This window comes from Ptychodera flava, chromosome 10 (assembly GCF_041260155.1).
Source record: "Ptychodera flava strain L36383 chromosome 10, AS_Pfla_20210202, whole genome shotgun sequence".
NCBI classification, from domain to species: Eukaryota; Metazoa; Hemichordata; class Enteropneusta; family Ptychoderidae; genus Ptychodera; species Ptychodera flava.
Window position 1 is genome coordinate 41,899,596 of NC_091937.1, and position 15,081 is coordinate 41,914,676.

The 15,081-nt window shown below is 36.0% G+C and overlaps 1 protein-coding gene across 2 annotated transcripts in view; it reads right to left on the reverse strand.

The window, feature by feature from the left end:
- Positions 1-15,081, reverse strand: part of LOC139142873 (transcription initiation protein SPT3 homolog) — a 58,745-nt gene that overhangs the window by 43,108 nt on the left and 556 nt on the right. For both annotated transcript variants that reach the window (XM_070713051.1, XM_070713052.1), the window contains one exon: positions 14,522-14,625. In XM_070713051.1, coding sequence (XP_070569152.1) covers positions 14,522-14,625 — 104 coding nt within the window. Of the gene's footprint in view, positions 1-14,521; positions 14,626-15,081 lie in introns of those variants that run through there.

Sequence of the window (15,081 nt, forward strand, 5' to 3'; positions counted from 1 at the left end):
ATTTCTTATAAAGCGCCATTAGCTGTAACTTTGTATGTATTTATCACTAGTTTTGTTATGTTTGTAAAATACAGTTTCTACTCTTAAAACTATGTTGCAATTTCAAGTGTTCCTACAGACCACACAGCCTTGTCTGTATAATGTCTAATTTTCTACCAACACACTCATCTTAGTTCAGACAATAATTAATTTGGCTACAAAAAGAACATAAAGAAGAACAAGAATACAGATTTGTTTTGGAGAAAAATATTCTGAAACTATTATTGGAAGTTACAGCTGTTGTTGAATGTTCATTTCATCTGGGAAGAAATGGTTTCTCATGAATTACAGTACTAAAGTTAAATGGCCCTACTGCTGGTAAAATCAGTCAATCATTGAATTTGGGGTCATTATTTTAGTGGTGAATGCAGGGAAGCCTATTTTTTTAAACTATCCAACAGCAAATATTTGATCCTCACCCCCACTATAAAATATGAATAGTCCCTTATTGCTTAGACTTTCTGATGAACCCTGTCACTTGTTATAACAGAATACATTTACTTATTCTACAACACTTACAGGCAAAAGTCACAAAAACGATATTTGTCCCAATAGAATTTGTGTCAGGACTGAATAATTTTACTGTCCTATGGGTCTAGGTGTTTAAAAGGCTATGGGAGGGCCCCCTAAGAAAACTCCAGTTTTCTTATTAAATGAAAATGGGCCAAGTGTTGACATTTGTCATGAATGGATGCTAATTTGAAGTGAGTAGATAATATGTGGTGAGAACAAACTTGAGTAGCTTGGCTTCAGTTCATGTTTTTATAAAATGTGGCTTCGGCATGTCTCAGACAATTACAAAGTGTGGTTTTCATGAAGATGTGTTGTGTTTTGTGTGCTGTGGCATAAAACTATGTTAACTGTGTTTATGTTGTGTGGTTTAGAGAGTGGTTAACATATTTGGTAACGTGGCTTCAGTGAATGTTGTGGACATGGCTTCAGTGGGCTGGTGGTGTCACAGGTCTGACAGGTAGGCGGTGTGGCTTTGGCAAGTATCTACCAACTTTGTGGTGTGGCTGTCCACGTTGTGTGTAAATGTTGTTTTGTATGGCTTCAATGTGTGTACGGCTTTCTGTGGTGCATGGCGGTTTTATTTTGTGTTTCAGCATCACATGTAATAGTATAAGTTTGTTGTCTGTTGTAATGTAGTGTGGCTTTGGTGAGTGCATGGCAATGTGATAGGGTTATACTCAGGGTTGAGGTTATGTAGTGTGGCTTTTAATAAATGCTCTGTTGTACGGCTTCTGTGAGTGAATCATGAATGAATGCTGGTGTTGTCTATGGTATTGAGGTTACAACCATGAATTTTTGATAAGGTTTGAAAACTGATAATGACTTGGGAACTCATGAAACATTTTGCTGCCCTTTGCATAATTGTTTAGATGGACCAAGGAGAACAACAATCAAATGAAGTGAACGGTAATTACAATTTACCAGCTTTTAAAGTCTTATGAACAAACTACTATGTTTATTTTGTTATTTTGTGGAATGCTAGTGAGTGCTTTAGGTTCTGGTGAGTCTGATGGCTTAAGGGGTGTTACAGTTGTGTAGAGTTACAATGAGAAGTCTCAATATTTGGAAAGCATTGAACTCAGAGAGTGGTTTTATACATTGTAGAATCAGGCTTCCATGAACCTGTTTTCAGTTGTCAGCAGTGACTTTCAGAGACGGATTTTATTACTTTTTAATTTGCTTTTATTTCTTGGTTCCTCCGGTGCTTCAGGTCTGCTTTTAAGCACAAAAAATAGAGCCGTTTGCAGTTTCTGGTTTGTTGCTAATATATAGGTGCTCTGACACTGCAGGTAGAAATTCAAACAAATTTTTGCAGTCTTGCGTACATGGCCGTTGTTGCAGCTTGTCGTCAGAGTCATAAGTACCACTTTTCTTGTGTTCATCATAACATTAACAGTTGTCTATTTTTATATTCATCATTCTTGTGTGCGTGATTTCCAAAAATGTCATCCAATTTTGCGGAAATCATTTATTTTTTGGCAGAGTAATGAAAACAATGACATCATTTGCAAACAGCTCTATTAACTGAAGTCATTTATGATTGAGTCATCTTTCAGGACACCAGGAATTTCCAAACTGCTGACTCTAGCAAAATCCTGGACTTTTTTGAATAACTATTGAAAAACCATAAAGCCCAGAAGTCTGTTCACTCTCCATGCTGATGACCTTTGACCTTGCTGACAGCGCTGAACATACACGTCAATTAAATTAAACCAATAAAACCTGTCAATGATTATGACAACTGTATTCAATCAATCAATCAGACAAGTAGGGGATCGAATTCCTCGTACATTACATGGAAAGATGATTTCATCTGAACACTATGGATAGAATGCTGAAAGACTAAGTTGTGCCACTCCAAGATAGGTTAGTACTCTGAAATGTAAACCGATACAAATCATAGTTGCCTGTGATTACGAATCCATCTGATAGCCCGAATGACATATAAAAAGAGCATTTCATAGGGGCTGTCAGGTGTGTACTTAATCAGAAGTGATTGTGACCCTAATTGAAAGTACTAAAAGTTAAAACGACCTAGAGGCCGATATAGCTCCGCTGTGTTTATGTAGAGAATAACTATTTTTGACACATGTTGATGAAGAAGGTGGAAATTTTTGAAAGCTCAATGCAGTGGCCAGAAAAAAGTGACTAAAATAGCTGCAAAAATACACAAATGAAGATGTCATCATACTTTGCATATATCACATCGGATCATCCCTATGACCATGTCAACCAAAGCTATCTGATGAGTAGTTTTTTGAGAATAAAATTTCCTGACCAAAAATGGCAACAATTGCCCCCCAAAACAAAAATTGCAGATTTCATCATAATTTCAAAAGATCGAATTTAGTTCATCAATAGAAACCTGTATACCAAATTTCAAAGCTGTTAGACCAGTACTTTTTGAGAAACACATTTTTTGACCAAAAATGGCAAAAATTGCCCCAAAAATACAAAACTGCAGATTTCATCATAATTTCAATAAATATCATTAAGGTGATCTGTAGGAACCAGCATACTAAATTTCAAAGCTATCAGATAAGTAGTTTTGGAAATACACATTTTTTGACCAAAAATGGCAAAAATTGCCCAAAAAATACAAAATTGCAGATTTTATCATAATTTCCATAAATATTATAAAGTTCATCTGTAGGAACCTGTATACCAAATTTCAAAGCTTTCAGATGAGTAATTTTGAGAAAACCATATTTTTTCCCCAAAATGGAAAAAATTGCCCCAAAAATACAAAATTACAGATTTCATCAGAAATTCACAATATATTACTTAGTTCATCTATAGAAACCTGTATATCAAATTTCAAAACTATCAGACAAATTCAATATATATTACTTAGTTCATCTATAGAAACCTGTATACCAAATTTCAAAACTATCAGACCAGTACTTTCTGAGAAATACATTTTTTGACCAAAAATGGCAAAAATTGCCTTAAAAATGCAAATTTGCATATATCTGCACAATTTGAACAAATCTCAAATAGATCATCCCTAGGGACATATGTACCAAATATCAAAGCTATCTGACTGGTAGTTTTGAAGAAGAAGATTTTTAAAGATTTTTTTACCAAAAATGGCAAAAATTGCCTTAAAAATACAAATATGCAAATATCACCACAATTTGAACAAATCCGACTGAAGTCACCAAAAGTAAACTGCATATCAAATTTCAAAGCAATTGGATAAGCGGTTTCAGAGATGAAGAAGATTTTTTTACCAAAAACACCAAAAAATGCCCCAAAAATTCAAATATGCAAATTTCACCACGATTTGAACAAACTTGAGTGAGGTCACTCCTATAAACCTCCATCCCAAATTTCAAAGAAATCTGACTTGCGGTTTCAGAGAAGAAGACCATTGTTGACGGACGGACGGACGGACGGACGGACGGACGGACGGACGGACGACGACGGACAATCAGCCTATCGGATAAGCTCCGCGTCTCTGACAGCGGAGCTAAAAATTAAAAAGAGCAAGCCCACATAAAAATATCAAAGAGTAAGTTTTAGCAAACTTGCATAAAAAATCTGATTGTTTGCTGTGATTAAGTCAAGAGGTCCACTGAAAAGACCCTAACACTGAATGAAAGTAACTAAGGCACCTCACAGATATCGGGTAGAGAGTGTCACACTTTCAACAGGATTTTTTTAGTACACATCAAAGTTACCACTGTGTACTAAGAGGACCAAAGACAAGTGTTTGAAGTCTAAAGGTAGCATATACTCCGAGATCACACATATTTTCTGCAAGGAAACTTTAAACAACTTTCTAGATAACATTTGGGGTGAAGATGCAAATTTTTAAATTAGCAAAGAAATTTCCCTTACAAATTTAACATGCCACTGAGTATTCCTTGAAGAGGACTGCATGAAATGACCTTTGACCTCTATGGTGATGGGAACTCTGTTATCTCGCTAAAGAGGCACATAGTCCAGAATCTCTCCATAGCTTTGGTATGAGAACTCAAAACTTACATAAGTTTTGAGTTATCATACCAAACTCAAGAGAGAGTCTAGACAAAGAAATACATTTGTTGCGGAGGGTTCAGAAAAAATCCCTTCTCAAAAATACACGCTTGTACTAATAGAATATCATGGCATATTACAATGTTAATCCATTGGTAGATCCAGAAATACAAAAGATGCCCTTGCTTATGCTGCACAAAGGCAAGGCAAATAACTCAAAACTTATTATTCACTTTGATCATGTATTAATGGTTTCCTGTGATCATTACAAATCTCACATGATTAGTTTTTACTAAGACTGTCGCACTACTTTGATGTGGTTTCGCAATTTCATTTTTGTCTTTTGTCATGTAATTTATGAGATACTGAATAGAGCACAGCAGGAGTTTTTCTGAAATTTTGTCCGGAGTTTGATTTGTATACATCTACGGTTTCTTGTTGTAATTCCTTTAATATATTGACTTGCTCAATATTCAGCTGAGCTTCATAAGATATTAGAGAGTAACATATTAATTTTGTATTTGATGGTCCCCTGGGCAAGTATTCAGTAAAATCCAGTGGTCCTCCAGGCTAGCTTTGTAGTTTTGTATAAATTATTTATGGCGTAAGTCCAAAGCATTCGTTGCTCCCTTCGGCAAAGTCACCGGTCCAAAAATTGGTGGTTGTCGACCTAACTCAACTGGATCCTCATTTTGTGTAAATTACACATCAGTACACATCGTTAAAGCTGACAAAAAAATTTCAGTTTCATGATATTTCCAGTTATTCTGACATTGAGTGTGCGTAGTTAGTGTTGTCTGGCTGAGAATTTGGAGTTCATACATGCTTTTTACAAAATACTGAACAGAACATGAAATTTAAACTGATGCACAGAATAGCCACTACCAGATAAAACTTACAGTTCAAATAAAGAAAGAGCCCCTTCATACAAAGAAAGGATTTTCCAACACAGTACGACCCCAGTATTTTTTGAAAAAGGGTAACTTTTTATTGGATGACTGCATCTCCATCAAGCGGGCAAATGTGCAATGTGCACCAGAGATAAAATTGTGAATCGAGAGTCAATAGCACAGTCATAAAAGAGAAGAATTGGGTGTAGGATATCATGTAGAAAGTTGTCTGCATGACTGAATTTCTTTTTGTATGGAAAAATATTCTGATGAGACAAGAAGGGGATTCTTAAACAGGACTTGTTTGCATAACATGAAAGGCAGACGAGGAAACAGCAACTGCTGGTGATGACATATTAATCCTTGGTAAGAGCACACCATAGCTGCTCTCTGAAACTCATCTCCATACACTGGATATTCAGAATTGTTGGAGGATGTGTGTATGACTATATAGTTCAAAATACATTTAAAAGGTTTGTTTTTGAAGCAAAATATTTGCCTTGAAGCAGGTCTGAATTTTTTATGTCATTTTGATTTTAAGGTAGTATACACCTTGAAAGTGAAAGACTTGAACTTTTGCTTGAACTTTCAACCATACTCTTTCAAAATCAAGAATAAAAATCAGGGGTCACCCTGCAAAATTTTGTACTAGAGAAACAAATTACCCATGATTTACTGATATTTGAAATTCAAAATGGCTGCCATCTCTGTGTTAACTCTATGGGGAAAAATAAAATTTTTGATTTTCAAAAAACTAAGACGGTGAAAGTTTTTCCTTTTCAAACAAAGGGCTTGAAATGAGCCCCCACAAGTGGTAGATCAGAAAAGAATTGGAAAAGTTTAGGAGTCTGAATATCTCTCCCTGAGGCGCATTCTACCTTAAAGGCAGGGGGAGCCTATAAATACCCCCTATCTCCCTGGGCATTCATAATCCAACATGAGTGGCACATGGTAACAGCGTCAACGAATGCTCCCGAAAATCTGGAGCTTTCAACAACCATGGTGTAAATTAAAGCACTGTTCCAACATATTACGTTTTGTGAATACTTGTGGCATCACCTTGTTGGCGAAATGCTCTCATTTTTTCCATTTTAAGTTGATTTTTGATGCCAAAACTGCTTCGATGCTGTGTTCGAAGCGTCCAACAAACAATAGATGAAAGCATTCAACAGCTGCCAATCACGAGGGGACGCGCAAAGGTGCAAAACGATCAAACATTTGTTGTGTACATCGGATCGATTACGATGTCAACAATGAATAAACGATTCTTACAACTGAGCAAAATACTTGATCAACGGTTACTGAACATGAGTCTCAGATGAGTTCAGACACAAATGGACTATTTCATGGTTTCAAGCAGATTGCCTCTCCCTGTTTGTTTGTTGATCTGTGTACCTGTAGGCCTATGAATGGGTGATGTGTATGTTGACCTGCAGTACGATATTTTACGATAGATCTCTTTTGGAAGTATGTTGTGGCCTAGCCCTGTGTACGATGCCGTGGCGTCCCGGCGTTATACGGCCTCCCACCACAGCTCTGTTGATTGCCATGGACAAAACCGGCAACATGCGGATCCAATTTGGACGGAGCACGAAAAACCACTAACTGTTTCGGCCGAAATCAACTCAATTCCGATCTATGCATACCCAAATCACTCAACCGCTCACAGACTGCGAAGAAAATGCTCTCGTGCTGTCCAAAACCGTTGTTTGCTGGCGATGCACGGTCAATGGCCCATGCAGTGGACAGTCATCGGATACGTTCACGCCACGATTATACAGGTGCCCATGAGCTGCATTATTTCCCGTCGGGTAGGGGCGATAAAACTAAATCGCGATTGATTCATCTCTGTCACATTTGACCAAAAAGAAACACTTGACATAGATTATAGCACCAAATGTTGACCGTTCAGACTCATGATGAAAGGTCTGAAGATGCCGTGATGTCGTTCTTCTCTATACGTTTTTCTGAGCTTGTTTTTTTACTATCTGAAGTTTTTTTGTTGTTTTCTTTTGAAATCTTAATCACTTTTCTTTCCCAACCAGGGAACAACATAACAACATTACCTTTTTTACTTTCATAGTAACTTAGGATTCATTTAATTCGCAGATTTATAGACTCTTATGTTCTTCCTCGATTGTCTGTAACTGATTTTGCTATCGCGATATCGGCGTTCGCACTCAGGTGTCTCGAAACTTACGTCATTCACTGAATAGTTTTCGGACAAACTCAAGAAATTCGACAACTACTAACGAATAGTCGGCAAAATTTACAGAGACTAGCAATAATAATTATGGTCATTTCACCGTCTTTAGCTAAGCGGACTCGCTTGGCGGAAGCAGTATATAACGATCTGAGTTCCCATTTTTACCCTACCGTGTGAGTGTAGTATTCGAACGAGTGAAATCATAATCTTACGCTGTTCCGAGTGCCCTGGAGATTTTTTATAATATACAATAAATTGACCTTATCAAAATAACTCTGTTTTACAATGCTTGGATATTGATATGTTTTCTATACTTTTTGACTTTTGATTTGAAGTCTTTTGATTCTCCATTGGCGGCCCCTCATTGTTTTTTGTGTCCCTAACGTCGACTGCTCTATGCGCGTACAAACATAGCAGTCGGATTAAGATTTCCTGGATAAATAGATACACTCATAGTTTATTCCGCCTCTGACGCAAAGATACACACTGTTTTACATGTGCTACTCCTAGGCCCTGGGATCGATTTCCATACCTTTAAAAGCAAATGTTTAGGAATATTGACTGAGATTTGAACCATGGGCACAAAAGTCTGAATCATAAGAAGACAAGAAAAGCTAACCATGAAAGTTACTTTATGAAGTTTTTGAGTCAATTGTTGTTACATATCAAGTATGTTGTGACCATAACAAACAACAAGTTTATCATGTTTATCGTAACAACAGTATGCTTGTCAGTTGGCAATGTTAACTTCATAAAATACACAAGTTCAATGAGATGATACATATAAAACAAAGTAATCAAACAACCAATAAAGTCAGCAATAGACATCTTAAAATTTCAAGGACCTAATACAATACAAAATTTCATATCATAGCATGCAACCACAATTTTAATACAAAACATTAAAAATGCTGTCATAACAGATAATGCTTATCATATCAATCTACACCTCATTTTCACTGAGTAACGATGCAACAATTTAAAAATTTTATATTCCATCACTGACTGTATCTTCATTTTGAAAATCTCATCAAAATTATATAGGCCTAATACCTCAAGTTATTACCTTATGGTTTCTATCTGCCTATTTCATAGTGGCAGCAAATCAGTAGAGCTACTTTCAGCCTCATTTTTACCAAGTTGAAATGCACTGCGCATCTGGCTTCATTTATTCAATATTATGAATTCAACTTCAAAAGAAGTCTATCCTGTGAATGGTAATTTTGGTATGCTATAAATTGCCACTAATGTTGTTGTTACTTGTAAATGTGGAATGGAAACAGGTGAAATCAAACAGAAAGTGAGGGTAGTAGCTTGAAAAGTAAGTTTTATACTGTATTAAACTTACTTTCAGCTAATACTATCACTATGAGAGATGCAGGATTAATTTGTCGATGGAAAAGTTTTTCACTGATAAAGGCAAGACTGAAGTAAACAGGGTCAGTCTCACACTTTGCCATACAATAATTCAACGCTATCTTAGGGGGTATGTTCAAATGCACCTGAATGGGTAAAATTGATGATTACTGGGTTTAAGCTTTATGGACTGGTTTTACTGGGAAAATCTAATACTGGCTCGATCTGCTGTACTGAACAAGTCTGGTATAGGTCACCATTGGGTCACAGGGTTGACCATAATGGTAGTCAAGTGAGAACACATTGCCTGATGGCAAAGTAGTAGATATGCAAAGTCTGGAAGAATAAAGAAAAAACATGACTAACCAGATCATACTTTGTACAAATATTTTCACTCTGCAATTTCGGACTTGTAAATTTAGTGATATACTGACTTAGCTTCCACGAAAATTTTGTTGACCACCCAGCCTGCTTTCTGCATTGTCCAATAACAACCACAGACTATGCAGCTCAAACTCTATTCGTTTTTGAAGACCTCAAGAGTTGGTGGTAGAATGGAGTGGTGAAACAGACTAAATCTACGTTAAACCATATTACAACTCGACATAATTCTCGGGAATCGTCCTATTTACCTATTATGGAAGGTAGCATTAGCAAGCAGATTAAAACTGTAAAGAGGCTTGGCCCAGTTTAACATGAACATAGCAGATTGTTTTGTAAAAACGAGTACCAATACTCTTGTGCACAAACAGCATAAATTATGTAACTCTCCCATACTTAGGAAAAATGCAATGTTACTGTTTCTAATGTTGATATAATTTTTACACATATTTGTTCAGGTTAATGAATATCAGCCTGACAAAATTACGAAGTATGGAGATATGAATCAAAAACATTAAAATTTCATATTGCAATATTATAATGCCAATATTGCTATGGTGTGTGACGCTCGTATTTTGGCTGCAAGCCATGGATTATTCACTGACAAAAGCTGATCATCTGGCAGACTTATTTTATGCTTGACTTCTTTAAACAATGGTTATCTTCAGAGACCATGCATCAGGATATCATTAGGAGCCTTATGCAGGTATTATTTTGATAATGTGAACCAGCATCTGTAGCAAAACAGCAACTGAAATACAGGAATAACTGTATAAATCAGAATATAAAACGTGATGTGGATTAGTTTATAATTTTCAATGGTTTTCTTTCTACCTCTAACATAATCAAAACTGTAGAAATGCTAATTAGTGGGAGGACACGGCAGGAAAAAAGATAGACAATATTCTGGTTTTGGACTGAAATCAGCCAAAATGAAGTGTTTTGAATGTAACGAAAAGAACACTGAATGTAAATAGACAAAGATTGATCAATATTAAGAAACAAAGCTCAGTGATTGTGTAAGAGACAGAGTCAATCTGATATCTCAGTCACTCATGTGAAAGCAGAGAATGGTGTTTCCATTGTAATTAAGACTGGCCACTTTTCCTGGGGCAGGACTTTTCTCAGCTACTCTGCACGGTGATGTGGTCAATATTTATACACCTCAGAGTTGTAATTAGTTGTCAATGAGTGCAATAAAAGTCCTAATTTTGATCTAATCCACCTTCCAGACATGATTCAGTGCTTCACTAATGATGTCCTGTGCTTTGTCTTCTCATCAGGGCTAGACGATAATTTGATGGGAGGCACATGAAACATTTACCTTTACAAGAACTGATTGCCACAAATGAAGTTTTTAATCATTTTACTGCTTCATCAGCTGCTTATCTACACACACACGCTTTTTGTTTTCTCTTGTCTTCAAGCATGGAATGATTACCCTTTATGCTGTCAAGTTCATATGTCACCATCAGGTCAAGTTGGCTAAAACCAGTGAGGCATAAAATGTCCATATGGGTGCATTTTAACCCTTTGAGCACCAAAGTCAATTTTTGTTGCCTTTATAAAATATACAACAGTCAAATTTTTTGCAGATTTTTGCCAAAATTTTGATAAAAAACTGTAGTCAATGAAATGTGATGTCTACTTGGTCCAAAATTATCACATATATGACAGAAAATTACTAAAAATTGGAAAAATGTTACACTAAAATTTTTGGTGGGAAAAATTACAGCACTCAAAGGGTAAACATTCATTTGAACATTTGAAAGCCCCTGAAAACACAGATAATGTAAACATGACTTTCTACTGTCTAAACCTGTACAACATACTGGTACGATACAAAGTGGGTGAAAATACATACAGATTTGGCTCAATACAACTTCTTACTGACTTTCCAGATAGGGAAGTGATGCTGTCTGGCAGGAAAAGGGTTAATGTACGTTGGTTGAAGATGTTCAGCTTACAGAACAGTGACCAAATTCTACTGAACACAGTAGAGGAGGAGAGAAGCCACGAATCATCATTTACAAAGTGTGCAAGACTGACCACACTCGATTGGAAAACCCCTTAAGGTAGAACGCACCTCGGGTACAAAAATTCAGGCCTTCAAATTTTATCAATTTTCTTCTGACCTACCACTTGTGGGGGCTCGTTTTGAAGCTCTTGGCGAAAGAAAAGTTTTAACTGTCTTAGTTTTTCGAAAATCGAAAGTTTATTTTTTTTATAGAGTTAATAAAGGTATGGCGGCCATTTTGAATTTCAAATATCAAGAAATCACAAGTTATTTGTCTGTCTAGAACCAAAGTTTGCACGGTGACCCCTGATTTTTATTCTTGCTTTGGTAAGAGAATGGTTGAAAGTTTCACTAAGGAAAGTTTGAGCAAAAGTTTAAGTCTTTCACTTTCGAGGTGCATATTACCTTAACTTTACCATCAGTTAGAAAAGGCACAACCGAAGAATAACGGACCCAGATATGCCTTGTGTCAATCCAACATTAACTTAAGGGGTATTTTCCTGTCCATTTCATGTAAAAGGTGCCCTAAGCCATGGTACTATCTCTATACCGGTAACTTTTGTTGTATTTTCCTGTGTGTTTGTTCTGTATGTAAAAAGTTGCTTTTTCTATTTGTTATTCATGTCCAAGTGTGCAGTGTTCAATTTCTCAACTTGGCAACTTTGTGTGTAATTTCTAAAATTATTTCTTGCAACTGAATTTTAGTCCTCATCGCTAGAAATAATACATTCCATGTTGTGCATACTTGGTAAAGTTGGCAAAGCTAGTATCTTGTTTTTCAATAAACTACGCTAGAAAGAATTAAAAAAATTATTTTATGAAAAAATAAAAATATTATGTAATACAATCGCTGTCCTTCTGAAGAGTCTTGACCCTCTGAACTGCAAGTTCAATTTCTGCATGCATAAATTATATCTATCTGGGATCTGTTATTTCATAAACATGCTGGCTAACATCAAAGTATATGAGCAAATAGCCTAACAAGCATGTGATACTTTAATTGCAAAATATATTTCTTTTAGTAGGTTCTGGGCAGCTGTTGCAGAACTCAAGTTTACAGACATAAAGAGCAATGAAATAAAGGAATATAATGCATAGCAGATACATCAAGTCATTGCTGATGTGCCCCTTGGTGTTAATATGAGTCATATTGTCACTTCAACTTGAATTGTCAATAACTGCAGAAACATGGACATCACACTTATAAAACATCAACTGCAATAACCTGAGAGGAATTCATTTATATTTCGGTCATTTGCGATTGTTGAAATAAAAAGGAGAAAGCGTTAGAGGTTTTGTAAGCTGTCATAGATTACGGTTCATAAGTTAATGACCATATTGACACTACGGTGTAGGCCAGGCCAGATGTTGTATAGCTGCAGGCATTGCTGTATTCTTACTGCAAGTCCCTAATGTGCAACCACATATTAACTCAGAGAAATTGATATATAATTTATGCATGACGCCATAAGACTTTTATTATCCCCCTGATACATTTCAACCTCCATACTACCTAGATAATCAACCCATACAAAAACCACCAAAAAACATTCATTATAAACTTATTCCATAATAGCTGTTATTAGCAGGTGTACAACCGAAACCTTTATGCAGAATAAATTCTTCGTGGGAACCACACGCCTGGCATCGTTTATATTAATTTCGTTTTGTCAATGTGTGAATTATGAATGACAAGCTCATACACTATGAAGACTTCACTTTAAAGAAAATGAAGTCACAAGATTAATATACATAATTATGTTTGCCAATTATATACAGTTACATCAATTTTGTGAAAAAAAAACATGTTTTATAAAAAAAGTGTCATAAAAGTTTGCTATATTAATATGAGAATGCTGTGACATTAGAAAGAGTCAGTTCACATGTTATCTTTCAACAAACTAAAAACTTTCAAAATATGGTGCAAAGGCAATACATTCATTGGATACTGAAACTGCAAGTGTTAAACACTACTAGAAAAGTTTGCAATGGTTGTACAAGCAGCATGTGATCACATTTTATCTGTATCTCTTAAATATTCAGTTGTGAAGTTCCTGCTGTTCAGTAGAAATAGACAGAGATAGCTATCATGTTCAAGTTTACAGGGAAATGAGTCATCCATCTCTAAAAGACACTCTATCCATTTCAGACAATGACATGACCAGCCATAGAACTTCTTTGATTTTGTTTTGCTTTGCTTTGGCAAAGTTTGAGTTGCCATGGAAAGCAGGTGCAAGTTACCTCCAAATGATACTTGCAAGAGATGAAACAGCCATTTCTTATAACTTTTGTGACCAAGTCAGTCCAGGAACTGAAGAGACCCATTGTGTACTGAAAGACTCTAAACTGCATACTTTCATTCCATTACAAAACCAACAATTGGCATGGTGCCAACATTGTTTCCAAGTTCATTCATGAGGACGACCAAAAACCTCAATTACGTCCAGTTTCAGATGCGCAATCAATGAGCAGCGGATCAATAGCCACATTCATAAATTTTAAATTTTGTAACCCTAGAAAGTTTTCCACTCTTGGAGACCTCTTTAATTCTATTATGAGTGGCATGAAAGCTATGAATGAATCAGACCCACATTCATTGGGTAGTTATGTCAAACTTCAGGTCATTCACCCTACACTCTAATCCTCTGCACTGGACAAGACCTCACCCAACCAATCGGCAAGTGTACAGTACAGCTAAATTGGGATGGAATAAATAAGTTTGTCACACCAGTCTGTTTGAAAGATTGGGTCATATTTGACAATTTGCAGTGAATGACTTCTAGGTCAGAACAGAGTTTAAGTAATGATACCAATTGTATGGGTGACTATGACTCAATGCTATTTATAGTTACCATTCTACTTCTGTGTTAGTTCAAAAGTATTACGTTGCAGATGTAAATCCCAATTGTGTCAGCTGTTTTGATTTTTCAGACACCAGTTGGCCTAAAAACAGCATTATTTGTGAGTTACAACCAAAAATAATTCAATCACCCCGAAGTAAAGTTGGCACATTTCCAGAGGATACCATTATTCAAAAGAATTACAAATATTGACATCACATCCGGGTGTTTTGGTCATCCTAGGCTGTCCATCAAAGTAATTGATCACTTTAGAGTGGGTTATTAATGTTATACTCACATCATATGTTGTATATCTGTGGTAAACCAGGCTTTCGACGGTGGTTTGCTAGCACAGGTGGAAAGCGTGCTGCTGGCAGGGCTTACAGCATTTGTACTCGAAGTCTGCCGGAGGAAATTTATAACATGAGATTTTGACAGCATAAATTACAGTATAATCCACTATGTTAACCTGTCTTGACCATGCTCACTTATAATCTTTTATAAAACGTACATCTACATACATTAAGTAGCTAATCTACGTCATCCCCTTGGGCATTAGCCAAGATGAAGTTACTGTTAGCAGCAGCAAAATACAAAAGTGTACATTCATAACAAAAACAATTTTTATTTGACTCTCTAACTTATGTAAGTGAGTAAATAACCTTGCAAAATGAAGAATAGAGAGATGAAGACAAAAAAAATGAAATATTGATCATTTCTTGTTATTTATTTGTAAAAAACCGCGATGTATGCAATGAGGAAATTATGTAACTTTTGCCGAAACAAAGGAGCCGACTTCATTAATGATAAATCATTGAACTCTTCGTAAACTTGAATTTCCGGTCCAACTTGCCCCGA